Genomic DNA, 27,395 nt, shown 5'->3' on the forward strand with positions numbered 1-27,395 from the left:
GATAGGAAGAGTCTGCAAAAGGATATAGATAAGCTAGGTGAGTGGGCAACAACTTGGCAGATGAAATTTAATACTAATAAATGTGAAGTCATTCACTTTGGGAAAAAAAATGATAGGGCAAGTTATTTTCTAAATGAGGAGGAGCTGCGTTGTAATGCAACGCAAAGGGATCTAGGGGTATTAGTACATGAATCACTAAAAGTTAGTATGCAGGTGCAGCAAGCAATCAGGAAGGCCAATGGAGTTTTGGCCTTTATTGCTAGGGGGATTGAGTATAAAAACACGGAGGTCTTGCTGCAGCTGTACACAGTATTAGTGAGACCACATTTGGAATACTGTGTACAGTTCTGGGGTCCATACTTAAGAAAGGATGTACTAGCCCTGGAGGCAGTGCAGCGAAGGTTTACAAGATTAATTCCTGCAATGAGGGGATTGACATATGAGGAAAGGTTAAGTAGGCTGGAACTCTACTCTTTGGAGTTTAGAAGAATGAGAGGCGATCTCATTGAAACATATAAGATCGTGAGGGGCCTTGATCGGGTGGATGCACCGAGGATGTTCCCAATGATCGGGGAAACTAGAACTAGAGGACATAGTTGCAGAATAAGGGGGGGCTCTTTTAAAACTGAGATGAGGAAGAACTTCTTCACCCAGAGGGTGGTTAATTTATGGAATTCACTGCCCCAGGGAGCAGTGGAAGCAGAAACTTTAAATATATTTAAGACTAAAATAGATGGTTTTTTAGCTGCCAAGGGGATAAGGGGCTACGGGGAGAGGGCAGGGATATGGACCTAGGTATGGTTAGTATAGTAAGACCTGAGTGATCTCCTGGACAAGTGTCGATCGCCTGGATTGGGGTCGGAGAGGAATTTCCCGGATTTTTTTCCCGAATTGGACCTGGGTTTTTATCCGGTTTTTTGCCTCCCCCAGGAGATCACGAGGTTCTTGGGGTGGAGAGGGGTGATAGCGGTATAAAGGGGAGGGTAGTGTCTTGTGTTCTGTGTCTTGTGTCTACTGTTTGTGGGTAAGTGTGTCTGTTTAGTGTTCAGCCATGAGCGAATGGCGGTGCGGGCTCGACGGACCTGGTGGTCTACTCTCGCACCTACTTTCTATGTTTCTATGTTTCTATTAGGCTTTTACCTTGATCTTCACAAGTCGGCAGCTGCAAATAAACTGCCACCTGCAATGTCTGAGCTGTTAAGAATGTAACTGTCATTGCAGGCTCACAAAAATGTTGGAGAAACTCAGCGGGTGCAGCAGCATCTATGGAGCGAAGGAAATAGGCAACGTTTCGGGCCAAAACCCTTCTTCAGACTGATGGGGGGTGGCGGGGAGAAGAAAGGAAAAAGGAGGAGGAGGAGCCCGAGGGCTGAGGGATGGGAGGAGACAGCCCAAGAGCTGAGGAAGGGGAGGAGACAGCAAGGGCTAACAAAATTGGGAGAATTCAATGTTCATGCCCGCAGGATGCAGACTCCCCAAGCGGAATATGAGGTGCTGTTCCTCCAATTTCCGGTGTTGCTCGCTCTGGCCATGGAGGAGACCCAGGACAGAGAGGTCGGACGGGAAATGGGAGGGGGAGTTGAAGCGCTGAGCCACCGGGAGGTCAGGTAGGTTCTTGCGGACCGAGCGGAGGTGTTCGGCGAAACGATCGCCCAGCCTCCGCTTAGTCTCACCGATGTAGATCAGCTGACATCTAGAGCAGCGGATGTAATAGATGAGGTTGGAGGAGATACAGGTGAACCGGTGAGATACAGGCACAGATACCAAACTCCTTCACCAACGCCAATAAACCATGTGTTTGTAATTGTCATTTATCAACAAAATTCTTATTATTTCTCAACTGTTTAGCTAACCTGGGACCTTTAATCAAAATATAAATCTTATAAACTTACATATGTTGGGTTAATCTTTAAGAGGTAATATTTCAGTTGTAGGTCTTCAATATATTTTAAGGCAAGTAGGTTGTCTTACCTTAAAAATCTTCAAATTGTTCTGAGGCTCCTGCAGCAAACTTTTTAAAGCTATGTACATACGCTGTTTATTCCTGTAAAATTAATGTACATATTATAAATAGCAATTTACCCTTCTACAAAAACAACTTTATGTCACTGAAGATTCCTTAAACAACCAAATACATCCAACAAAACTGAAGTATAATTTTAATTCAACATGACGTGGCCAGCATGCTTTGACCATATATAACAAGTCATTTCTTTGGAACTAGATTATACATGTTCCCGTTGCACTGGGGCAGATCCTCTGTTGCCCACGAGCACGTCACTTGCTCGTAAACCACTCCATTTCTTTCACATTGCCTATGTGGAACACAGGTACATAATACCTTTATTCTAACATTCTATCCAGAATCACCATCTGCAGTCTGATCACACCCACACCTCACATGGTGGGTTTCTGCAAGAAAGCCAGGCAGCATAATCTGCACAGCTACGATCTCTGATGGCATATTCAAGAGGCCCCGCTTCACAAATGCCTTTTACAGCTTCTGATCGCTGCTGAAGTTTATATTTTAATTGTTTTAAAAATGACCATGACATTCAGACATATTTGATTGCATGCATTCAAAGACATTATTTTTTTTAATTTAACAATTTTAAAAAATCTTCAATATTAAACCAAAGCAATTTATCATTGACTCAGCAAGTTGATGCTCATCACTGCAGATTCTGGAACAGAACAAACTGACAGGCACAGCCTCCCAAATGTGTCACTAAACTACTTCAACTGCTAACTGCCAATCCAGCTTGTTAAAACACAAACGGATCAGTTCTTTAATCTTGGTCCAGCATTTAATCAGATCATGAATCTACGGATCTGAAGCTCATCAATATATTTCCCCTCATCAGGGTGATAAGGTGGCATAACGGTAGTTACTGCCTTACCGCGCCAGAGACCCGGGTTCGATCCTGACTACAGGTGCTTGTCTGTACTGAATTTGTACTTTTGCTCCATGGGCGTGGGTTTTCTCAGGGATCCTCGGTTTTCTCCCACTCCAAAGACCACAGGTTTGTAGGCTAATTGGCTTGGTATAATTGTAAATTGTTCCTTGTGTGTTGGATACTATTAGTGTATGAGGAATCACTGGTCGGTCCAGACTCGTTGGGGCGAAGGGCCTGCTTCTGCGCTGTATCTCTCAACTAATTAATATAAGCATCTTACTTGCATGGGTGACCGTGATGCAGCAGTTAGTACAGTTGATGTACAGCCCCAATGACCTGGGTTCAATTCCAACCATGTGTAGATTTCACATTCTCCTTGTGACTGTATGGATTTCTATCTTTTCCTCTGATTTTCTCCCACATCTCAAGGATCTGCTGGTAGGTTATTGGCTACTTTAAAATTACCAATGTAGGTGGGTGGCATAAATATTGGGAAGGTAGGAAGTGGAAGGTGAAAGAATAGTTGATTGCCATGTAAAAGTAAACGTGTGACCAGAAGTAAGGAAATTAAGTTGATCGAAATATTCCAAGACTCAGCATAGTGTTGATGGACCTAATGGCTTCATATGTCAGGAGAAATTATATACAACTAATACAAATGAGACTAGTTTCACCGTTGCACTTGCAGATCCTGGCAAATTCTTAGAAACATTTTAAGCCCTTTGAAGTTGAAACAATACTGCTCTCCAATCCCTCTCAGCAAATCACAAAATGACCAAGATTTTCCTTCGTTTTTTTTCTGTTTATCTAAAAGGATGCAACTAATTATAGAGAATATCTTAACTTGCATCTTACCCAGAAAAAAGGTCAAGAGGGCAGTATTTGCTCATCCTCTTCCATTTTCCATTAGCCACCTTTAAAAAAGAAATATGGTTAGAATCTAAAATAAAGAACGCAAGATAGTCTTGGTAACAAAGAACACAGGAAGCCCAATAGACATGTCTAATGGGCTGAATGATGTAACCATTAAATGTGTAGCTAAACTCCTTTGCGTAACATGTAGCATAATGAGGTCTCGGGGGATTTGCCCAATGGCAGGAAAATAAGGGAGAACCAGCAGCAAAAATATAGACCCGATACAAACACAATAGTTCTCTGAAGTTGAAGAACTAAAAAAAACAAACCTACTTTCTTTCTCAGTTTTGATGAAAAATCTTCAATCCAAAACATTAATTATTTTTCCACAGATGCTGCTTGATCTGTTGAGTTTTCCCAGCATTGTTTTATTTCAGATATCCAGCATCTTTGGTTTGTTATTTCAGATAAAGGAAGAAAGTGGGGGACGTACAGGACTACAGGGCCATGCTGTATTTTTGTACTTTTATTTATCTGGCCATATTAAACAATTAGATTCACTTTTTTTTTTTTAATGGCAGAATATTCCATTAAATACACAAAGCTACCTCAAAGAACATGCCATGAGACCATAATATATAGGAACAGAATTTGACCATTCAGCACATCGCATCTACTGCGCCTGATAAAAGTCTCAGCATCACAGCCTTGCTTTTATATTCTGGAACCCTCAAAATGAATGCCATCATTGCATTTCTTTTCCTTACCACTAACTAAACCTGCAAATTAACCTTTTGGGAGTGCTGGTGCAGGATTCCCAAGTCCCTTTGCATCTCCCCTTTCTGAATCTTCTCCCCACTTAGAGAGTAGTCTACACCTTTATTCCTTCTACCAAATGCATGCCCATAATTTGATACACTGTTTTCTGTGTTCCATTTCCCAGTCGTTTGCCCACTATCCCAACCTGTCCAAATCCTTCTGCAGATTCCTTGCTTCCTCAACACTACCCTACCCCCCCCCCCCCCCCTTTGCCTTGCTCCCTATTTAAACAATAGAGTTACATTGCGATTTGCCAGTCCTCAGGACCCATTCCAGACTCTTGCTAATACCTCCACAATCTCTGCAGTTACCCCTTTCAGAATCTGTCAGTAGATGATACAAACAGGTTTGATTGCTGCCTGATCAGTTTACTGTGGTTCCAGCAACTTTGTTCAAACATTTCCCAACCGCCTTCATTGAACAAACATTTCCCAACCGCCTTCATTTCAAATTGCGCAATATTTCCCACTTTTTAGAATTACAACATTTCCAGAAAATAAGATGTTTGACTTCCTTTGTCAAGTTTCACATTAAGTTTTGAACAAAATCAAAATTTGAATGAGCACACCTCAAGTCAACTCAGCCCATCAAGGAGATTATGACCGATTAGGTTTCACCAGTCTCCTGCCAAATCAAATAACTATCACTATAACTATCACCATAAATAGATCTTAAAACTACATTAGTAGGAAAGGTTGAAAAGAGGTGGGCTTGATAGGTCAAGTCCAGGCAAGGAAAAATTACAACATTAAATGGAAAGGGCAAAGTGGTTTTGGCGAAATGGGTAATGATATCCAGATTATGACAAAGGGGACTTATGGTTCTATTCTCTAGTTAAGAGTGTGGCAAGAATTAAAAACAGAGAAGGGAACACAATTCAACACTCTTTTACTACTAATCTAGCACTTCTGTGACACCCATTACAGGAGCTGAGTTAAGGTGATCAATCCTGACACTGACAGAAGGGATGGCACAGAAGAGAATGAGGCAGAGTAGCTATGTTAATGAAGGACAAGATTAGAGCAGAACTTACTTTGACCAGCAGGTCAAGATATAAAGTTTGGGTGGACGTAAGAAATAGCAACAGTAGAAATCACTGGTGAAAGTAACCTCAACTTTATAATAGCAGCCATGCTGTGGAATGAAGTACAAATCAAGAAACGATGGGGATTGAATGGAAGTTGTTGCAATAATCATGTCTAATTCATGTACAAATTAATCTTCAAATAGAAGATTACCACATGTAGGCTCAAGGGAAAGTTCATCTTTTATTGGGACATCAACATTGAATAACATATTGTGAAACTAACTGGGGAACAGGCAATTTAGATATGGTCATGTGTGTTGAAACAGATGATCCTCCAGGGAAAAACCCGAATGTGAAACTTGTGCCTGTGGAGAACCTAAAAATATCAACTAATGGAAAAAAAGTGAAGATTGGTGACAGAAGAGAGAATTTCCAAAACAAGTAGCAGTAATTAATAAAATGGAAGAAAATACATTAGAAAAAACTAACAAGAAATATAAAAATGGTCAGCAAGAGCTGACAGCAAAAAGGGAAAATATTATCCCCAAGGCTAAAGGTCCGACCCTTGTGCAAGAACTTTACACTAACTACGCTTACACTGACTGCTTCCATTTATCCACCCTACATTGCACCTTTAATAGAACGCTAATAAGCTTGATTTACATTTCTCTAAAGTATGTTTACGCTACCCATCATATCTCACTCACTTTGATCCGTGCAAGAGGAAGTACTTGAGGAAAGTACAATAGCAACATTGAAAAGATATTTGGGCAAGTACACGGATAGAAAAGGGTTAGAGTGGAAAGGGCCAAATGCAAGCACATGGAACTAGCTTAGGTGGGGGCATCTTGGTTGTCATTGCCAGGTTGGGCCATTGGCAGGGCTGCCAACATTGGGTGAGTTGGGAGTGAGAAATTGCGAGAGACCAAGCCCGAGGGAGCGTAGCCACCGAGGTGGGGGGTGACGGTGTGAGAGGGGGGTGAGAAGATAACGATTTAATAAGAGCGTGAAAGGCAACATTTTCACTCAGTGATATTTGGAACGAGCTGCCAGAGGAGGTACTTAAGGTAGGTACGATAACAACATTTAAAAGACATTTGGACACGTACAGGTATATGGAGAAGAAACATTTAAAGTGACATTATAAATGACAGGGCCCACTGTAAATGACAGGGCCCAAGGGGTGTAACACTGGGTGTAACACTGAGTGGAACACTGTAAATGACAGGGCTCAGGAGAGTAACACCGTCAGAGAGTAACACAGGTGTCTCCTCCTCCCATTGTACAGAGCTTTTGCAGTTTTCAGCTTGAAATTGTGCAATCTGGTGCATAATGGTCTATGGATCCGCTGATCTGTTCTGTAGTCATGCCTACTATGCTCTGTTGTGCTGAAGCAAAGAATTTCATTGTCCAATCAGGGGCACATGACAATAAACTCTCTTGAATACTGTAGCGAGTCTTTTAACTTACACTTGAATGCAATATATATGCTTTAAATTGGATTAGTTATGAATAAGGTTAGGCTAAATTACATTCCTAATTACATTCCACAGTAGAGCCAGGCTCTGATCAACAGGTGCAGCACATGAATGATCTTAGTATATTAATGTATGGAAATCAGATTATATTCAAACACTTGGCCTATGTTGACCAACCTGGGTCTCACTGCACACCTGTTACTACTCCTGACACTGACTCCAGTTGCATACCTTCTCTCATTCCTGACCCTGACCCCAGCCTTACACCTGGCCCCCTATTCTACCCTGATCATAGCTGCTCACCTGCTTAGGTTCCCAGTGCTCAACATCCCATTGTCCCAGCTTTGACTGCACACCTAGTTCTATTCCAGACCTTGACTCTGGATGCACACTTGGTCTTGCTCCTAGCCCCTCTGCACTGACAATATATCTGGCCCACACATAAAGCCCCATATCTGACCCCCTGGACTGAACCTATTACGTTCAAGTCCACAGGTGCTTATCTAATGCGGTAATCTTATGGGGCACTTCAAGGACCAAATTTTGTAAAAACAAAATTTGCTACATCCATTGGCTTCCTTATATGCTAGTTACTTTGTCAAAGAAGTCATCAATTGGTTGAACACAATTTCTCATCCATAAAATTATACTCACTAAGTTGTATAAGTATTCTGTTACCATTTCCTTCATTTTCCTAACAAACTGTCCTGAAGTCATTTTCATCCCCAATATTTTCAGTATTTTGCTGTCTTCCTCTCAGCTGGGACTTTTCCGAAATACAAAATCCAACAGCTATATATTTAAGCAATATTATTCTATTAAATGTGATCTTGAGAGTACATAATATGTTGTGTGGTATTCATATCACAACAATGATAAAACAGATCTTTGTTTTGATTGCACCTACCAACATGCATACATTATTATATTACAGTTAATACGTACTGAGGGCAATTTTTTGTTCTAATGCACCCCATTCCCAATTACTTTTACATTGAAGTGATTGAAATCCGAGTTTAAATGGCATCAGAAAAATAAAACCTCCGGAATGGATGATATTCATTACGTGGTTGGTTGGAGTCAGTATCACCACAATTACTATAGTAAACTTTGAATCTTCAGATGTCCTGGTTCAAGCTAAAACTAAAGACAAATAATAACCTCATCACACATTCCCATGCAAGTAGCTCTGTTACTCCTTTAAAATATGCCCCTTCTTTGAACAAGCTCTTAAACATCGCATCTGAATCAGTTTCCATTTGTTTACACTTCTTGAGGATGTTCATCTACGTGTTCAATTAATAAACAACGAGATTGGGGACATTTCTATTCAACCTGTCAAAGGAATTTAGGTGTGTGGGGGGGGGGGGTTTAGAGATAGTCAGTGAGGTAAACAAACATAATAGTTGAGTGGCAAATGACAATAGTGCTACCTTCCAAATATTTAACTGAAGGAAATAATGGGTTATCAGGGCTGTATGTTGTGACGACAGCCTGCCACCTTGCATGTCATTTAATATTACACTTATCCCATACCCCTGGACATTCCCGATTAATAAATTAAGGTTTTGTCAACTAATTACAAATCAGGCTAATTACAAATCAATCACATTAGCCAACTCCGAAACACAAAGCGCTGAGCATTGGGATCCAGCCATCACAGACAACTGGCCTCAGTTCCCCACTCACATCTGGCAGTGTTCTGTCTGAACCAGGGGCCGCGGAGCGTTTTTGAAAGTGGGGTCACTCACCTTGGGTATCTGGTGAGGGAGTGGAGCAACCGAGTGGTGGGAGGGTGGTGTCCCCCCTCCCATGGTAGGGACATTTTGAAATTTGATGTATTAAAATAATGTTTTAGTGCATTGCAGAAGCATGATTTCAATGTTTGTTGTTTGAAGTATTTTCAAGAGGTAACTTGCCATATACTCAAGCATAGAAACATAGAAAATAGGTGCAGGAATAGGCCATTCGACCCTTCGAGCCAGCACTGCCATTCAACATAATCATGGCTGTTCATCTAAAATCAGTACCTCTTTCCTGTTTTTCCCCCATATCCCATGATTTCGCGAGCCACAAGAGCTAAATGTAACTCACTTGAAAACATCCAGTGAATTGGCCTGCACTGCCTTCTGTGGCAGAGAATTCCACAGATTCACAACTCTTTGGGTGAAGAAAGTTTGTCCTCATCTCAGTCCTAACTGGCCTACCCTTTATTCTTAATCTGAGACCCCTGGTTCTGAACTCCCCCAACATCGGGAACATTTTTCCTGCAGTTACAGTAAGTGAAAATCTAGGCAAGCAGGAAGCTTTCTTCAACCACCCCCATTTGAAGGCCACTATCTTCCACCGTTTCTACCCAGTGCTTGGTACCTACTTCCAGTAGCCACTGGTTGTCCTCCAGGATGCACCGAGCCGCAGCCTGAAGGGCCGGTCCCTCTGAGGCGATCTTTTGGGTGACAACAGCGATAGTGGCAACCATTTTTGCTGTCGAAGGTTGTCACGAGGTGTCGTAGGTGAATGCTAGTCAACTAGTTCCTGACAGTCGCCTAAAGAGTCACCTCAGTGGGACAGGCCCATAAGTGCGTGGGAATAGCGTAGATCAGGGGAGCCATGACCAGCTGCGTCAGTCGTTGTCCAGCCCACTCTCCAAGTCACTGATAGACGCAAAAAGCCGAAGTAACAGCCAATTTCCTCTCCGTGTCTGTGGACCGACTCCAAGCACCAGAGGCCCATTGACCTATGGCGCTGCTCAATACGTGATTGGCTTTGTGGCGATCAGAGCCAGATGTCACTGTGTCCTGGCACTCAGCCCTACACAGCCCTGCTAGCCGGACAGGGTTCAGTTTAGAGATACAGCGCGGAAACAGGCCCTTCGGCCCACCGAGTCCGCACCGACCACCGATCCCCGCACATTAACACTATCCTACACACACTAGGGTCAATTTACACTTATACCAAGCCAATTACCCAGACCTTAAGGCTGAAGTAGGGTCTCGACCCGAAACGTCACCCATTCCTTCCCTCCAGAGATGCTGCCTGACCCGCTGATTTATTCCAGCACTTTGTGTCCATCGGTTTAATCCAGCAACTGCAGTTCCTGATGCTGTGGTGGGCCGTCTTGGAGCGGAGACGGCGTTCCGGCTTTCGGCGGCGGCGACATCACCACGGAGGTCCGCTGGACTGGAAGGCGGCATCTCCGGCCTGGATCGATCGCCTCAGCGAATAGAGGGAGAACAAGGAGGGAAGAGACGGAGACTAAGACTTTGCCTCCATCACAGTGAGGATGTGCTTGGTGAACTCACTGTGGTGGATGTTTAATTTGTGCTTATTGTATGTTTTGTTTTTATTGGTTCTGTGTATGACTGCAGGCAACATAATTTCGTTCAGACCGAAAGGTCTGAATGACAATAAAGGAATCTAATTCTAATCTTATATTTCTAATGTTATATTCCGATTATATGTTATTCCGATTACTATGTAAGGTGTCCTTGAGATGTCTGAAAGGCGCCCATTAAATAAAATGTATTATTATTATTATTAATCTAATTCTAATTCCTTCCTACATGTGTACCTGTCCAAATGTCGTTTAAATGTCATTGTGGTAATTTCAAGTGTAGAATGAAGACAAGAGTGTTTAGTTGTCGCGTGCAGCGACATCAGAACAATGACATTCTCAGTTGCTGCACCTTAACAGGCTGGTTAAAGCAACACAGATACATGTAAATAGATTAATTTAGTTTACTATTGCCACCTTTAGCGAGGTACAGCGTAAAGCTTTCGTTGCGTGCTATCCGGTAAATGCAAGCAAGCTGCTCACAATGTACAGATAAAGGACAACGGGCGCAACATACATAATCAATAATACAATGGATTAATAATCAGTAATATTGGGTAATCATCCTGGCATATCAGCAGAGGCCCAAGTATTAGCATTACAATTAATGCCTCACAGCGCCGGAGACCCGGGTTTGATCCTGGTCTCGGGTGCTGTCTGCGTGGAGTTTGCTCGTTCTCCCTGTGACCACATCCCAAAGACGTGCGGGTTTGTAGGTTAATTGGCCCTCTGTAAATTGCCCCCTAGTGTGTAGGGAGTGGATGAGAAAGTGGGATAACATAGAACAATTGGTGATCGATGGTCGGCATGGACTCGAGGGGCCGAAGGGCTGTTTCCACGCCGTATATTTGAACTAATTATAACATTGAACAAATCAAGACTTACCTATCGATTTGAAAATGAACAATATTATCCCAAGGTTGCAGAGTATTTGAATGGCATTTACTGCATAATCCCTAAGGTTATTCTTTGTAAAATGAAGGGCAAAGTTCATCTCTACTAGTTTCATTTTCTGAAGTTAATTTGTAGTTTATATTCACCATCTTGCCTTTGCTTATTTGTTCCCTCGATACATGAATCCAAGACTTCCATTTAAAGATGAACAAAATATCAATTTAAAGACAGGTATCAACTAATTTCCCCGATTAAGTATGAATATCGATTTCTTTAACATTCCCTCTCTCTCCGTCTCTCCCCCACCCGACTACTACCTGGTACTAGCTGCAGTCGTCTTGTTGGGTCTCATTGTGTGAGAAGGAACTGCAGATGCTGGTTTAAACCGAAGAGAGACACAAAATGCTGGAGCAACTCAGCTGGACAGGCAGCATCTCTGAAGAGAAGGAATGGGTGACGTTTCGGGTCGAGACCCTTCTAAAGGTTTTGAGTAGAGACTCTTAGAAGGGTCACGACCAAAAACGTCACCCATTCCTTCTCTCCAGAGACGCTGCCTGATCCATGGTGGTCACCAGGGTGAATTTGGCACAGAGACTCTCACGGCAGCAACGCAACGTTTCCGACGCCTCCGACGGCCTGGGACTCTTACACTGAGGCTGCTCCGTGGCCGGTGCTGCAGCGAGCGACTCGCCAGCCCGGCAAACACTCGCCAGCCCCGGGCCCCCGTCCGCATCTGTCCCCGCCGCTGCTTTTGCTTACATCCCTCTCTCAGCTCTGGCTCTCCAACACCCATGGACCATGCACTTGATGAGTTTTGAAATTTTCGTTGATCACAGAATTTCTCACGACAGATCAGTGTGAGAATTTGGACAAACGCGTGATTCTCACGCTCAAAACCTGAGAGCTGGCAGCCCTGTTTGTGTCTGTGATGCATGACTAATCCTTCCACCTTGTTATAAATGCTGCATATCAAATAAAGATACTTCCCTTTGTCTTTAAACCATTTTGCAATGTTGCATTTTGATTTGCAAGTGCACTCATATCTGTTCACAACTCCCCACCCCCACTTTGCTGCCAGTTCCTCTGGTTCTCAGTATCACATGGGTGCTGTGCACTGTCCTTCCTCTTTTAGTTTAGAGATACAGCGCTGAAACAAGCCCTTCGGCCCACCAAGTCCGCGCCAACCAATGATCCCCGCACATTAACACTCTCCTACACACTCTAGGGATAATTTACACTTATACCAAGCCAATTAACCTACAAACCTGTACCTCTTGAGTGTGGGAGGAAACCGAAGATCTCGGAGAAAACCCACGTGGTCACAGGGAGAACGTACAAACTCCGTACAGACAGCACCTGTAGTCAGGATCAAACCCGGATCTCCGGCGCTGCAAGCACTAAGGCAGCAACTCTACCTCTGTGCCACCGTGCTCTTCAACTTTCTAAATTTCCCCACATCTTTTCTATGACCTTAACTGCTCCATCTGCTGGGAAACCAGTGATTTAAGTGTAGCTTGTCCCAAGGGAAATACTTCTTTTTTCTCCTTGTACTGATGCCAGTGCCCCAAGAATGAACGCAATGAAATTAAAAGAGAATAGCCTGGAAACACTCAAAAGGTCAGGCAGCATCCATGACAAAGTAAAGTAACATATTAAACTGAAGGCCCTTTACCTGCTGAATGTTGTTAATGGTTTGTTTATTTGACTTCCAGCATCTGGAGTTATTTTCAATTGAACCCATAACTCTGACATCAATATTTGACTCTGATGTCATGATTGGTTGAGTAGCCAATCATATTGAATACTTTTCTAATTTCTCAGCATTAAGTAGGCAGAGCCTCAGTTTTCAGTCAGCAGGATTGGGTTATAGAAATGAACTTCTGGAATTTGACCAAGGAGGATATTACAAATATGCAAAGTTAACTTCAACAATGTACTCCATAAAATCATTTTAAACTTAACTAGACATGCAATATTAAACTTGTAAACCGCACTACACAAATATGGCATTATTCAGTATGAATCCAATTATATTTTTCAAATATAATACATCAAAAATCTGCAAGTACCTTCAGGTGTTGATGCATGCAATAGCGACAGGCATGCTGTTTAATCTCCTTGGTAATGTGACTTGAGAAAGGGATAAATCCACATTTAGGCTGAAAATAAAATGAAAACTAAACAATTACAAGAATAGACCAACCCGTATCATTGTTATTAATTTTTTTAAATGGATGCATTTGCAGCAAGACATCATCAATATCATAAAAATACTAACAAATGGCACCAAGGAAAAAAAATTACCACTATGTAAAAACAAAAAATCCCTATTCTGTATTTAGGAAAGATGTAGTGAAGTTATCAGATATCTAACTGTGACCACCCAATTACCTAATTGGAGACCTTTGAACTATCTTTAATCTGGCTTGATTGTTATATCTTGCACTAAATGATGTACCCTTTTTTGTATGTGTACTGCGGCCGGCTTGATGGTATTCTTGTAGCTTTTTTTCTGACTGGATAGCACAAAAAAGCTTTTCATTGTACTTTTTCAGTACAAGTGACAATAATAAACTAAATATGGAATATCTTTAACCTCCATCAGTTACCATAAATGCCTAGCTCAAGTGATTACTTGTTAAAATTTCATATGTGTAATAACGAAGCCTGCATATACAGTAAAGCCATGTTATAACGGAGGACAAGGGGAAGAATGGACAGTTGCCAATTGTTCATTATAACTGAGTAGGTATTATCAGTGTATGTAGCTGAAACAAAGAACTGCAGATGATGGTTAATATACAAAAGAGACAAAATGCTGGAGTAACTCAGCAGGTCAGGCAGCATTACTGGATATCATGGATAGGTGACGCCGGGACCATTCTTCAGATTGATTCAGTTTGCTGTTACTCCAGCACTGTGTCATATCAGCTTAAAACTAGATCTGTACAAGCATGCCTTATTCACCAGTTCATGCTGCTCTTGTTGCTGTTCACATTTGTAGTCCCTAACCAGCAGAGATTTATTCAGGCTGCTGCCAACGACAAAACGTGCTTGGTCATTGTAGGGCACCATCCTCTCTCACTTGCTGTCATCTCCAGTATGTTGGTGACTCTGGGGGAGTCAGTGGTAAGGGTGGGGGGGGGGGGGGGGGGGGGGGGGGAGGGAAAGAGGCAGAGTGGATAGAGAAACGAGAGTAGGAGGTGGCAGCGATGGTTGAGCGGGGAGTAGACAAAGCCATCGTCGACAGCAAGCAGCAAGTGAGAGCCACAGTGATCAAGTGTGTCCTGTCGGTGGCCTGAACAAAGCACCGTCCCCACGGGCCACAACACCATGCGGTGGACAAAGAAGGACTTGCACAACGAGTCACGGGCGGGGTTCTAAACAGTCAGGGAGACGATGTGAGCCGGGGACGGCATCAGCAGGTCAGTCTGCTATATCCGAAATCAGTTATAAAGGAGTCTGGTAAAATAAGGGTTTACTGTATTGAGCATCACTAGATGCTACAAAGTGACAGCAGTCACTTTCTCAAATTACATCTGTCCAGGCGATCAAAGTGCTTCACTTAGATCATGAATTAAACTTCTGGATAGGCTATTGTACACAGTTGTGGTTTGATGAATTGTTAACCACTTGATAGGAATTTTTATGCTAATTTTTAAATTGTTGCTCAAACTTAACTTTTAGTAGTATAAATGCAAAACATTGCAATAACTTGGATATAAATGGCAAATGCCACATTTTGCTTGAATGTATATTAAAATTAAAATATGTTCTATGTTCTATGTTTCTATTCCCAGAAATTCCTGCCATTGCTGTTCCACCTTCGTCCCTGCTGGGGTCCCTTTGCAGTCAACTTTGGCCAGCTCCTCCCTCATGCCTCAGTAGTTCCCTTTGCCCAGCTGCAATGTTGAAACATCCGATTTCACCCTCTCCCTCTCAAATTGCAGATTAAAACTATCAGGTTGTGGTCGCTACCTCCTAATGGTTCCTTTACTTTGAGTTCCCTTATCAAGTCCGGTTCACTGTATCACACTAAATCCAAAATTGCCTTTTCCAGTTTGCCTTTCTAGTTTGATCTTTTATAGTACTTTTTAGTATTGAATTGTTCTGGTCGTTCTTTTCCTATTTTTGATTGCTGGATTGTGATGAGTCTTTTAATGAGACTTTATTTGTCGGGTAAAAATGTGCATTTCGAAGTACAGTTTTGTATGAGAGGTAATAAAATCCTTGTAATTGGTGAAGCAGCTTAGTACAGTACCATCAAGCTGTAAATGTGAAACAGATTGTATTTTGGAGAAGGCAATTTTGTGATGTCTGGCTAATATAAATGCAAAACATTGCAATAACTTGGATATAAATGGCAAATGCCACATTTTGCTTGAATGTATATTAAAATAAAAATATGGTAAATGTGGACCAAAAAATATAAGAATCAATATTCAGAAACAATGTCCCAAAAATACAATTTCTTAGCAGGAATGGAAAAAAAACAGATTTTCGAACATTTTAACCAGCATTACTTATTAACATCTCACTGAAGATAATTCTGTGTTCCTCCACAGCAATTACCTTAATTTCTATACAAAGTGGCGGTCGTTTTTCCAATTGAGGGGAGGTTTGGAATTTAGTGAGATCCGGAAGGCATAATGTATATCCACTGAAAGCATCCATTACTTTATTGCAACGTGATTCTGCAAAGTAAGATTAAGATGCATTTTCAATTACAAAATTACATTAAATTATAATTAGATTATACAAGATAGACAGTGTTCATTTAAACGTTGATATGGTACATAAATATTTTGTAATTATTAATGCAATCTTAATATTAGAAATCCGAAATGTTGATTCTCCATTGAACAAAGTATATACGATGAGTGAACGTGTCATGTAATTGCACAGCAGATAAACAGGCTCTGCAGCCCATTATGTCCATACTGATCGTGCCTATCTATAACCATCCTTCGGAATGGTCCCAACTCAAAAAGTCATCTGTCCATTACCCTCTGCAGATGCTGCCTGACCCGCCCAGTTCCTTCAGCACTTTTATTTTAATTATACCATTCCCACTTGACATCAATTCCATATCCCTCTATGATCATGACTCCACCACAAACTCTCTGGCTATTGTTTCTCAGACATAGACCAGAGGTCATCGGTTTAAGGTGAAGGGCAATAGATTTAATAGGAATCTGAGGGGTAACTTTTTCACACAAAGGGTGATGGGTGTATTCAACAAGCTGCCAGGGGAGGTATTTGAGGCAGGTACTAACCCAACATTTAAGAAACAGTTAGACAGGTACATGGATAGGACAGGTTTGGAGGGATATGGACCAAACACAGGCAGATGGGACTAGCGTAGTTGGTACATGTTGGCCGGTGTGGGCAAGTTGGGCTGAAGGGCCTGTTTCCACTATCACACTATGACTCTCTAAAAGCACATGGAAATAAGATTAGAAGGCACAGCCTTCTGTGTCCTATGTCCCACAGTCTCCTGTGCAATTCAATATAATATTGATGATCTACATCAAAGGTTCCCAACCTAGGGTATATTTACCCCCAGGGGGTAAATTTCACCTACCCAGGGGGTAAATTTCACCTACCCAGGGGGTAAATTTGACCTACCCAGGGGGTAAATTTGTTGATTCTGGATTTGTACATATTTTTTCTCATTGACTGACTGTGTTTGGTTCATCATTATGTTTAAGAAGGAACTGCAGATGCTGGAAAATCGAAGGTAGACAAAAATGCTGGAGAAACTCAGCGGGTGAGGCAGCATCTATGGAGCAAAGGAAATAGGCAAAGTTTCGGGTCAAAACCCTTCTTCAGACGGGTTGCCTATTTCCTTTGCTCCATAGATGCTGCCTCACCCGCTGAGTTTCTCCAGCATTTTTGTCTACCTTTGATTTTCTTTCAAAATTCAAAATTCTACTTCCTCTTTAATGATCCTTGTGGTTAGAGAATCCCAGCAATTCACCACACACCATGAGAAGTTCTTAGGCATTTCAGCTATAACTTTCAATTCAAGACAGGGCCTTGCGTTTCAATAGGTTCACCCCTCATTCCTGAACACTTAAAACAATATAGAACTACTTTCTTTTTGCTGCTCATGATAGGACAAAAAGGTTCAAAGTTATGTAGAATGCAGTTTTGGAGAGAGCAAATCTTCAGCTAAATTTCTGAAATCTTCAAAAGTACAAAAGCAGTAATATGGGAATGTTAAATTAAAATCCTGCTGATTTTTGGATTAATTGGACACTAAATTGCCTCTGGTGTGTAGGTAGTTGATGGCATCAAGTTGGGAAAAGGGGAAGTACAACAGGATCTGGGGCAGGGCTCGCAAATAACGGTTGCCCGGGTGCCACTGACCACTCAAAGTGCCGCCGGGCAACCTAAACGGCGAGTCATTTTGCCCGGCTTGGCAACTTGGTTTATAGCAAAGATATACCGTGGGAAAGATGCTAAGTGTGGCTTGTCAGAGGGTCGGAGCGAATGATGGGCCCCGCACAGCAGCAGCGGCGGCTCCATCTCCTCCCGCACCCCGCCCGGCCTGATAACACTATAGGATCTTTGCTGTTAGCGGCCGCTGCTGCCACTCCGCCAACGGAGCTTGGAGGAGGGAGGTGTTGGTCAGAGGCGGAAGTTGGGGGATGAGGATGGGGCGCGGCGATTGGAGGAGGGAGACGTGCCAAAAGACTCTCGGCAGCCCTGCACCGCAGCCAGGACCAAAGATCCTATAACACTATAGGATCTTTGGCCAGGACCGATCCCGGTGTGGAGCGATGTAATTGGCGCCAAACCGTCACTGGACCATCCTCTCCTCTCCTCTCCCCCCCCCAAGATATTCTGTCCCCCGGTCCCCTCCATATTTTTATCGTGATTTGAGCGATGATGCCGGTGTTGTCCAAGGAGCGCTGACCTTCCTTCCCACCTCCTCTGCCCCTTCCTCCCTCTCTCTCTCTCTCGTACGCCCCCTCCACCCCCCCCTTATCCTGAGACCTCTCCTCTCCATCCCGCACTGATCCTCATTCCTGCCTCTATTCAGTCCTCACTGACATCCCCTGTGCTCCCCTCCTCATCTACCCTACCCCCTACCCCCTCCCCCCCCCCTCCCCCCCTCCCTCTATTCATCCTGCCTATCCACCTCACATTGATTCTCCTGCCACTCCCCATCAATCCTACACTGGTCCCCCAATTCATCCTGTACTGGCCCCTCTTCCCATCCATCCTGCACTGCTCCCCCCCCATCCATCCTACACAGATCCCCCCCCATTCAACCCACTGTCATCCCCCGCGCTCTCCCCTCACAATTTTACCTACTCCAGCCAACGCACTAATTCCCCTGCCTCAATCCATCCATTCTGCACCAATTGCCTACTCAACCCCCCCACCGCCACCTATCCATCCTGCACTGATTCACACCCCCCCCCCGACCCTATTGTGCTGGAAATGTCTTCAGAACGAACATTGACTATGTTTGATAACGGAATGTAATCAAATATGTTTTAATTCCCAATGTTATTTGTTTTAATCCATAAAGACTGGATAGACTCGGCTTGTACACGCTAGAATTTAGAAGATTTGAGGGGGGATCTTATAGAAACGTACAACATTCTTAAGGGATTGGACAGGCTAGATGCAGGAAGATTATTCCCGATGTTGGGGAAGTCCAGAACAAGGGGACACAGTTTAAGGATAAGAGGGAAGTCTTTTAGGACCGAGATGAGAAAATCTTTTTTTGGCACAGAATCTGTGGAATTCTCTGCCACAGAAGGTAGTTGAGGCCAGTTCATTGGCTATATTTAAGAGGGAGTTAGATGTGGCCCTTGTGGCTAAAGGGATCAGGGGGTATGGAGAGAAGGCAGGTATGGGATATTGATTTGGATGATCAGCCATGATCATATTGAATGGTTTGAGCAGGCTTGAAGAGCCGAATGGCCTACTCCTGCACCTATTTTCTATGTTTCTATGTCTATGTTTCTAAGATGGATTAATTAAATTGTGAACACGTGAAACATTAAAACCGCAGTGTTCGATTGTCACTGCTACCGTTGACAAGTTATCACAGAATTCATTTTAACGGCAAATCAATGCTCTTAATATGGAGTATCAGTACTGTAGTTATTTAATGAGCAACATTCACAACTATACGTTGGATTTATCCAGGTTTTACTTCTACAGTCGATCATATACATCACATATTTGGTCAGGAGATATTTCAGTTGAAATTTTAACGTTAATTCTGAAGTGGGAATGATGGAAAAAGCTTTTGTCAACATTTTTTAAAAATTTGTTGCTTACAAACTGGGTATCTTCATTGCTGTTCACAACACATACATCTAATCTGAATGCCCGGTAATGTGGCGTCTTGACACCTTCAAATATATTACCAAAAGAACATTTGCTGCATTTATGTCCTTTGGCCATCTCTTGTTAGTTAGTGCAATGTTTACCCTGTCAGATGGGTATAGTTAGTTTTGTGGGAAGCTTTTCTGTACCAATAACGATGCTATGGCCATGTCATGATAATTTTCGGTCCTTCACAGAAAACATACTTGCATCAATCTGTAGTGTGCATGGTTAAGCATATATGCTCTCATGCTCCAGGATTTATTGACAGAAGTTGATCATACACTGAATAATCCTACCACATTTTTGTTTGGAAGTGGAAAGAAATAATAAAAATTGCATTAATTGCAATGTGTAAAAAGAGTTGAGATACTGTATTATAATTTTGCTGCATGTCATTGTGGTATATCTCATGTCTTGATTGGTGAATATGTTTAGTTTGTGACTTTATTTTGAAGCAGAAATATGTGAATGCTTCATTGAGCATAATTCCGACTGGTAACTACGCACTTCGTCAGAGCACATTATCGCACACGTCATGCAAGCCATCTTAAATGACCACTTAAACTGTCATTTGGCAACCTAAAAGGTTGCCAAGGTTGCCCGGCTGGCAACAGGGAAAAAAAGTTAAGCGAGAGCCCTGTGGGGATCCTTGTACATCAGTCTATGAAAGTAAGCATGCAGGTACAGCAGGCAGTGAAGAAAGCGAGTGGCATGTTGGCCTTTATAACAAGAGAAATCAAATATAGGAGCAAAGAGGTCCTTCTGCAGTGGTAGAGCCCCAGTGAGCCCACACCTGGAGTATTGTGTGCAGTTTTGGTCCCCTAATTTGAGGAAGGACATTCTTGCTATTGAGGGAGTGCAGCGTTGGTTTACAAGGTTAATTCCCGGGATGGCGGGACTGTCATATGTTGAGAGAATGGAGCAGCTGGGCTTGTACACTCTGGAGTTTAGAAGGCTGCGCGGGGATCTCATTGAAACATAAGATTGTTAAGGGTTTGGCAACGCTAGAGGCAGGAAACATGTTCCCGATGTTGGTGGAGTCCAGAACCAGGGGCCACACTTTAAGAATAAGGAGTAAGCCATTTAGAACGGAGACGCGGAAACACTTTTTCCTCACAGAGAGTTGTGAGTCTGTGGAATTCTCTGCCTCAGGTGGGTTCTCTGGATGCTTTCAAGAGAGCTAGATAGGGCTCTTATAAATAGCGGAGTCAGGGGATATGGGGAGAAGGCAGGAACGGTGTGCTGATTGGGGATGATCAGCCATGATCACATTGAATGGCGGTGCTGGCTCGAAGGGCCGAATGGCCTACTCCTGCACCTATTGTCTATTGAAAGTGGAATAACATGTCACCAGCATGAACAGATGGTCAACATGGACTCGGTGGACCAAAGGTCCCATTTCCATTCTGCATCTCTAAACTAAAACATAGAACAGTATAGAACAGAAACAGGCCCTTCAGCCCATGATGTTCATGTCAATTATTGTCTCTATCCCTCTATTTTTACTGCCTGTTCATGCGTTTGTCCAAGCACCTCTTTACCATTGCTTTCGGATTGGCTTCCAATAACTCCCCTTGGCAGCACATTCTAGGGACCTACCACAATAGAAAAACTTGCCTCATCTCCTTTAAAAACTTTCCCCTCTGACCTTTAAGCTTTGCCCTATATTTTCTGACATTTCCACTTTGAGAAAAACGACTGACTATCCACCCTAACTACCTCTCTTATAATTTTATATACTTCCATAAGGTTTCCGCTCCGCCATCAGTGCGCAAGAGAAAACAATCCAAGTTTAACCAACTTCTCACAATAGCTAATCCAAGTAACATCCTGGTAAACCTCTCTACACCCTCTCCAACCCCATATTCTTCTTGTATAGCAGCGATCAGATTCACAATTCTTGAAATGTGGCATAAACAAAATTTTATACAGCTGCAATATGACTTCCAACTTTTATCCTCCTATAAAGGTGCTCTAATCTATGAAGTCTAGTACGCCGTAAGCCTTCTTTACCACCTTATTTAGTTATGCTGCTTCTTTCAGGAGCTGTGGACTTGCACTCAGATTCTTCTGCACATCAATTCGCCTAAGAGGCCTGACATTTACTGTATTCTCTTACATTTGACCTTCTAATGTGCAATATCTCACACTCCTCTGGATTAATACTCCATCTGCCATTTCTCAGCCCATATTTCCACCTTGGAATCCCACTGAATCCTTTGACAACTTTCTTCACCATACACAACTCCATTTATTTTTATGTCATATGAAACTTGCAAGGATGCTTTAAGACTATTGAGACCAATCAGGTGTGGGATATTCAATGTGTACCATTAAGGACAATAAAAAAATCTGCATGTTAGTTGGCCCTCAATGAAACCTTCTTGAGATTAGGGAAACATTTGATGGCCATCTCATGTGTCACACAGTATTAAAGGTGTATCCCTGCCACTTAATATTCTGTTGTTTGTTTATCCCGGGAGCCATCGCTCAACACTAACAAAACCATATGAATTACTTAGACCCAGTAACGGTGTTCAAATATTCAGAGGTACTTAGGGAACTTCAATGTATTCCCATTGTAAATATGTAATTCTGCAGTTACCCATATGCACTTAAAATGTTAAAGCCAAGAAGGTAGTTATAGCCAATGAAACTCTAGTTAATTGTCGTCTTTGTACTTAAAAAATAAAATCGCAATGGATATCGAGTTTGGAGATTCTACTGAGATCTCCAAGGGAATGTCTGTTACTCTTTCATATCCACAACTTCCTGGTCTCCGAGTGACTCAGTTCATTCATCACAACACTGATTGGTGGTGTGCTTCAGGGTTCAGTGCTGGGACAATTGCAGTTTGTCATCTATATCAATGATTTGGACGAGAACATACATGGCATGATTAGTAAGTTTGCAGATGACATTAAAACAATTAGTATTGTAGATACAAATATGGTTGTCAAAAATTGCAACAGGATCTTGATTTGTTGTGCAGGTGGGCTGAGGAATGGTTAAAGGAGTTTAATACAGAGAAGTGTTGCATTTGTGTCATAACATCGGGGCAGGGTAGACAGTGAATGGCAGAGCTCTGGGGAGTGTTGTAGAGCATGGTGATCTAGGAATGCGGGTACATAGTTCATTGAAAGTGACATCACAAGTAGACAGGGTCATCAAGGTGGCATCTGACACATTGGTCATCAGTCAGAGTAGGTCATGTTACAGTTGTAAAAGACATTGGTGAGGCCACATTTAGAGTATTGTGTTTAGTTTTGGTCACCCTGTTATAAGATGTTAAGCTGGAAAGGGTGCAGAAAAAATCTACCAGGATCTTGCCAGGATACAAGGCCTGAGCTATAGGAAGAGATTGAACAGGCAAGGATTTTATTCCTTGAAGCACGGCAGGCTGAGGGATGATCTTAGAGGTGTGCAAGATCATGAGGAATGGATAAGGTAAATGAACAGTTTCTTAGCCAAAGTAAAGAAACCAGGAACCCGAGAGGCAACTTTTTTTTTTTTTAACACAAAGGGTGGTAGGTGTATGGAACGAACTGCCAGAGGAGACAATTGATACAGGTACTATCACAACATTAAAGAAACATATGGACAGGGTCAAATGCAGGCAGGTGGGACTAGTGTAGATGGGGCACATGGGCCAAAGGGTCTGTTTACACACTGCATGACTATGACACGTTATAGACACCCACATCATAAAGACAATTGTCTCAATGGGGGGAAAAAGGTGGTCAGGGGGAGAGAGCATCAGGCTTGCAATAACAAAGTTATTTTTCCCCCATGAGATTTACAAAAATAATTTATTTTGAAAGCTGCAAGTTTATTTTCCTTCCTGCATGCTAAAAATACTAACAGCTGTGTGTTAGATTGTTTAATCATGACATAAAAGCTTGACTGCTTGTCAAGTTCAATGGCTACCCGCAATGAAACTGACCAAATGCATTCTCACGATAGGGGAGATAAATAGAAACAGATGCAAGTTATATTTAATCCTATGCAACTGTCCACTTGTTTTTAGTGATATTCACAAACTACCCATCTTATATTTGGTAAATAATTAATAATTTATCTTTCATGGTTCAAAAATGTCATCTCATATTTGTTCACAATGTCCGCTGGCCATCTCCTTGCATTTCTCCATAGATTTCCACTTGACAGCTATACATTGTCTCCTAAAATTCATAAGTATAATTGAAAACGTTGAGGTCTTTGGGGGAATAAAAAATTGGGCCAGTCTTCCTCTTGATATTCTGCTTAGTCGACGAGTCATAGGAGCAGAATTAGGCCATTCTGCACATCAAGTCTACACCATCATTCAATCATTGCTAATCTATCTTCCCATCTTTGACACAATTTTTAGCTCATGCTACGAGAATGAAATAAATGAAACAGAATTTGTTGTCAATGAATATGTGAAAATGTATCATGTATATATTAGAAACTCCTTGAACCTTCGGTGAAAATCTTGTCAAACATTTGTATTTGTGCGAGCCAAAATATAATTTTTTTAACAAAAACTTTGTGGATTGGTACCCACCAGTGCATTACATTTGCTTCTAAGGCCAGAGTTAAGACCTGGTTTTGGATTCTTATACAATATGGACCACAGGTCACAGGTCAAATATCAGCCCTGCCTTTGGTGGACTGTAGGGCTGGCAGGATTTATGTAGTAAGTCCATGTTCGCTGCTCCCCATAGCACCCATGTGCTTGACATCACTGGCCCCTTTTAAAGGAACTGAGCAGTCTTGGGGATTCCTGGGAATCGGTGGCATGGTACTCGGAGAGCTGCCAGATGGACAGACCTTGTTGGGAAAGAGACTAATGCAAAGTGTCCTGTATCAATCTAATAAAACTTTATGTAACCAACCCTAGTAATGTTACGAAGAAAATAGAGACTTCCACCATACAAGATGATCATTTGTTTTCAATTATGACTGCTCCACTCCACCGAGTACCCAACAAAAACTAAGTTATTTAATTTCCATCATACCTGGCCTTTCCGGCTGGATCTTCAATGCCAGTTGTCTTACAAAGTCCAGTGGTAGCTGTATAACCTCCTAAAAAGAAAGAGGATTATATTTCTATATAGGTTTTTAACTGATTTTACAACTTAACATTACTTTACAACTTAATATCAAGCAACCCAATTTAAAAGCAAATATCTTACTGTTTAGACTTTGACTGTTGAGTAATCTCCTAAAGTTACAAGTCTTTCAATAATTTAGATTAATCAAGAGCTAATGTGCTGAATTTTCTAATAGGCAAGTAATTTATTTTCAAAATGTAATTTGTTTAAATTTTTGTCCCACGTAAAGCAATCTGGACAGTGTGACCTTTTATTTGCAAGTTGCCACCAGAGATTTGTCACTTTTTCATCAGAAGTGATGTGTTGCTCATTTCTCTGCATTCTTCCTGTTACAAAAGAGCAACCCTTAAAATCTTGTAAGCATTATCTGCTTCGACACCACAAATATAGCACATACGGCTAATTCACTCAATCACTTTGGCCATTTACTTCCATATCAAAAAATATGTCCGTCTAACATGAACACAATTTTAAATGAATATCAAAATACCAACACTTGCTTGCTGTGAAGGAGCCACGTCCACCACTAGCTGATTCTTATGCTCCACCTCTACAGTTCCAGCCGTCTGATGCCGCGTCCACCACCAGTTCCAGCATGTCCGGTACCCCACCATGACCAGTGGCTAGGACTAACCACAAAACTACCTCTCCTGCATGCTTCCCCTGTCGGTCACCACAGGTGTCCCCTGCTGCTTTCCCACTTCCGAGTGCACCACCACCTTTTAATCTTTCTGGCGTAGGGGGAGAGGGCTTGGTCCGTACGCGTTCGGGCCGTATCAGTGGACCGCCTGACAGATACGGCAAGTATGGTTGAATTCTTGCGACGTGTGCTTACCATATTCACTCTTTACGGGGAAGGATGTAGATTGGTTTATGCATGAAAGCCAATCATAGTAGAATAGCATCACTAACCCCACCCTACTGTACGATTCAAACTAACACCCACTTCCTACATTAATAATAATAATGGATGGGATTTATATAGCGCCTTTCTAATACTCAAGGCGCTTTACATCGCATTATTCATTCACTCCTCAGTCACACTCGGTGGTGGTAAGCTACTTCTGTACCCACAGCTGCCCTGGGGCAGACTGACGGAAGCGTGGCTGCCAATCTGCGCCTACGGCCCCTCCGACCACCACCAATCACTCACACACATTCACACACAGGCAAAGGTGGGTGAAGTGTCTTGCCCAAGGACACAACGACAGTATGCACTCCAAGCGGGATTCGAACCAGCTACCTTCCGGTTGCCAGCCGAACACTTAGCCCATTGTGCCATCTGTCGTCCCAATTAGTCAGTCTTGGAAGCGGTCACGATGTACTAACAACTAACTACCTGCTGTACCGTTATACTATGGATACTGATTATAGATGATCTTGAACTTCAGATTGTGTACTTTGGCTATTTACAATAGGGTTCGTTATTGCCAATTGTTCGCTATGGGGGGTGTGGGGGAAGAGGTAAAGATTACGGCAGGGCCAGGAGGGAGGAAATGCAGTGGGGCGGGGGGGGGGTTGGTTAAACAAGTGAGAATACACAGACTGGGGAGCCGAAGTCCCCAGTCCCATACACAGTGCTCTGAACAGAACAGAGGACCAAATTCATTGTGTCATGGAGTGACTGCTGGGTGGTTGGAGCAAATACTATTTCAATCCATGTTTAACACCATTCAGTGTCAGAATGTTTTGTGCTCACTGTTCACAGGGTGTCTTGTTTAATTTATGTTTATAAGCGAGTTTGGTATTCCGGCTGCGGATGCTCAGGTGATAGGTCACTCACTATGAACATTCTCGGCAACTGTGGGGCTGCGTTGTTTACGGCCTTGCATTTTGTACGTGGTCGGGCCCGGGTCTCCGGCGCTGCAGGCGCTGTTGAGTTGCTGCTGGGCCATCCCCTTCCCCTCCCGGGTATCCCCTCCCTGTCTGGAGGTGTCCCTTCCCTGTCGGGGTTGGCCGGCACTGGCTGCAAGTCCGGGGCTGCCACCAGTCCAGGGCTGCCAGCCAACCCAGTGGGACAGGCAGAGGCGAGCCGGAGCCAGGTAGTGGGATGTAACAGCGAGAGAGGGGGCAGATGAGAGTGGGAGGCGGGGTGGGGGAGAGACTGGACCGGGCGGGATAGGCAGAGCCGAGCTGGAGCCAGGTAGCTTGGTGTAACAGTGAGAGAGAGGGCAGATGCGAGGGGGCAACGGGGGGGGGGGGGGGTCCAGTGACGGTTCAGCAGCGCTTGCGGCGCCAGGGTTGGATCCTGGCTGGGGATGAGGCGCGGGTCTGTGCCCACTCTCCCGTCTCTCACTCGCATCTGCTCCCTCTCTTTCGCTGTTACACCCCGCTAGCAGGCACCCCCATTCCTCAAATTGAATATTTTTTTAACCATTAACATCATGAATAAAGGTAAGAATTTACACAGTTTGTACAGCCAGTGCTTCGTTCGCTTTTTCTTTATGGCGAGTGACCTTTGACAAATCCCATGATTTCATGTGTTTTTCAAAATACCGAACTCGCTGATTGGTTATTTACCAACACTTGGCTGTTTTTCCAATACTTATATTTACCTCCCTTACTCGGTTATTGTGGGCAATTGGAAATAACGGACACCATTCCCCCATCCCTGTGATTCCTAAAAGTGAGGGTTATCTG

At 42.9% G+C, this 27,395-nt stretch overlaps 1 protein-coding gene across 1 annotated transcript in view; it reads right to left on the minus strand.

Annotated features, from left to right (window-relative positions):
* Positions 1-27,395, minus strand: part of ippk (inositol-pentakisphosphate 2-kinase) — a 76,291-nt gene that overhangs the window by 26,230 nt on the left and 22,666 nt on the right. The window contains exons 4-8 of the mRNA XM_033037270.1: positions 24,660-24,726; positions 15,877-15,998; positions 13,374-13,463; positions 3,753-3,811; positions 1,972-2,044 (exon numbers count right to left, since the gene is read on the minus strand). Coding sequence (XP_032893161.1) covers positions 1,972-2,044; positions 3,753-3,811; positions 13,374-13,463; positions 15,877-15,998; positions 24,660-24,726 — 411 coding nt within the window. The remainder of the gene's footprint in view (positions 1-1,971; positions 2,045-3,752; positions 3,812-13,373; positions 13,464-15,876; positions 15,999-24,659; positions 24,727-27,395) is intronic.

Source organism: Amblyraja radiata, chromosome 18 (genome assembly GCF_010909765.2).
Source record: "Amblyraja radiata isolate CabotCenter1 chromosome 18, sAmbRad1.1.pri, whole genome shotgun sequence".
Taxonomy (NCBI): Eukaryota; Metazoa; Chordata; class Chondrichthyes; order Rajiformes; family Rajidae; genus Amblyraja; species Amblyraja radiata.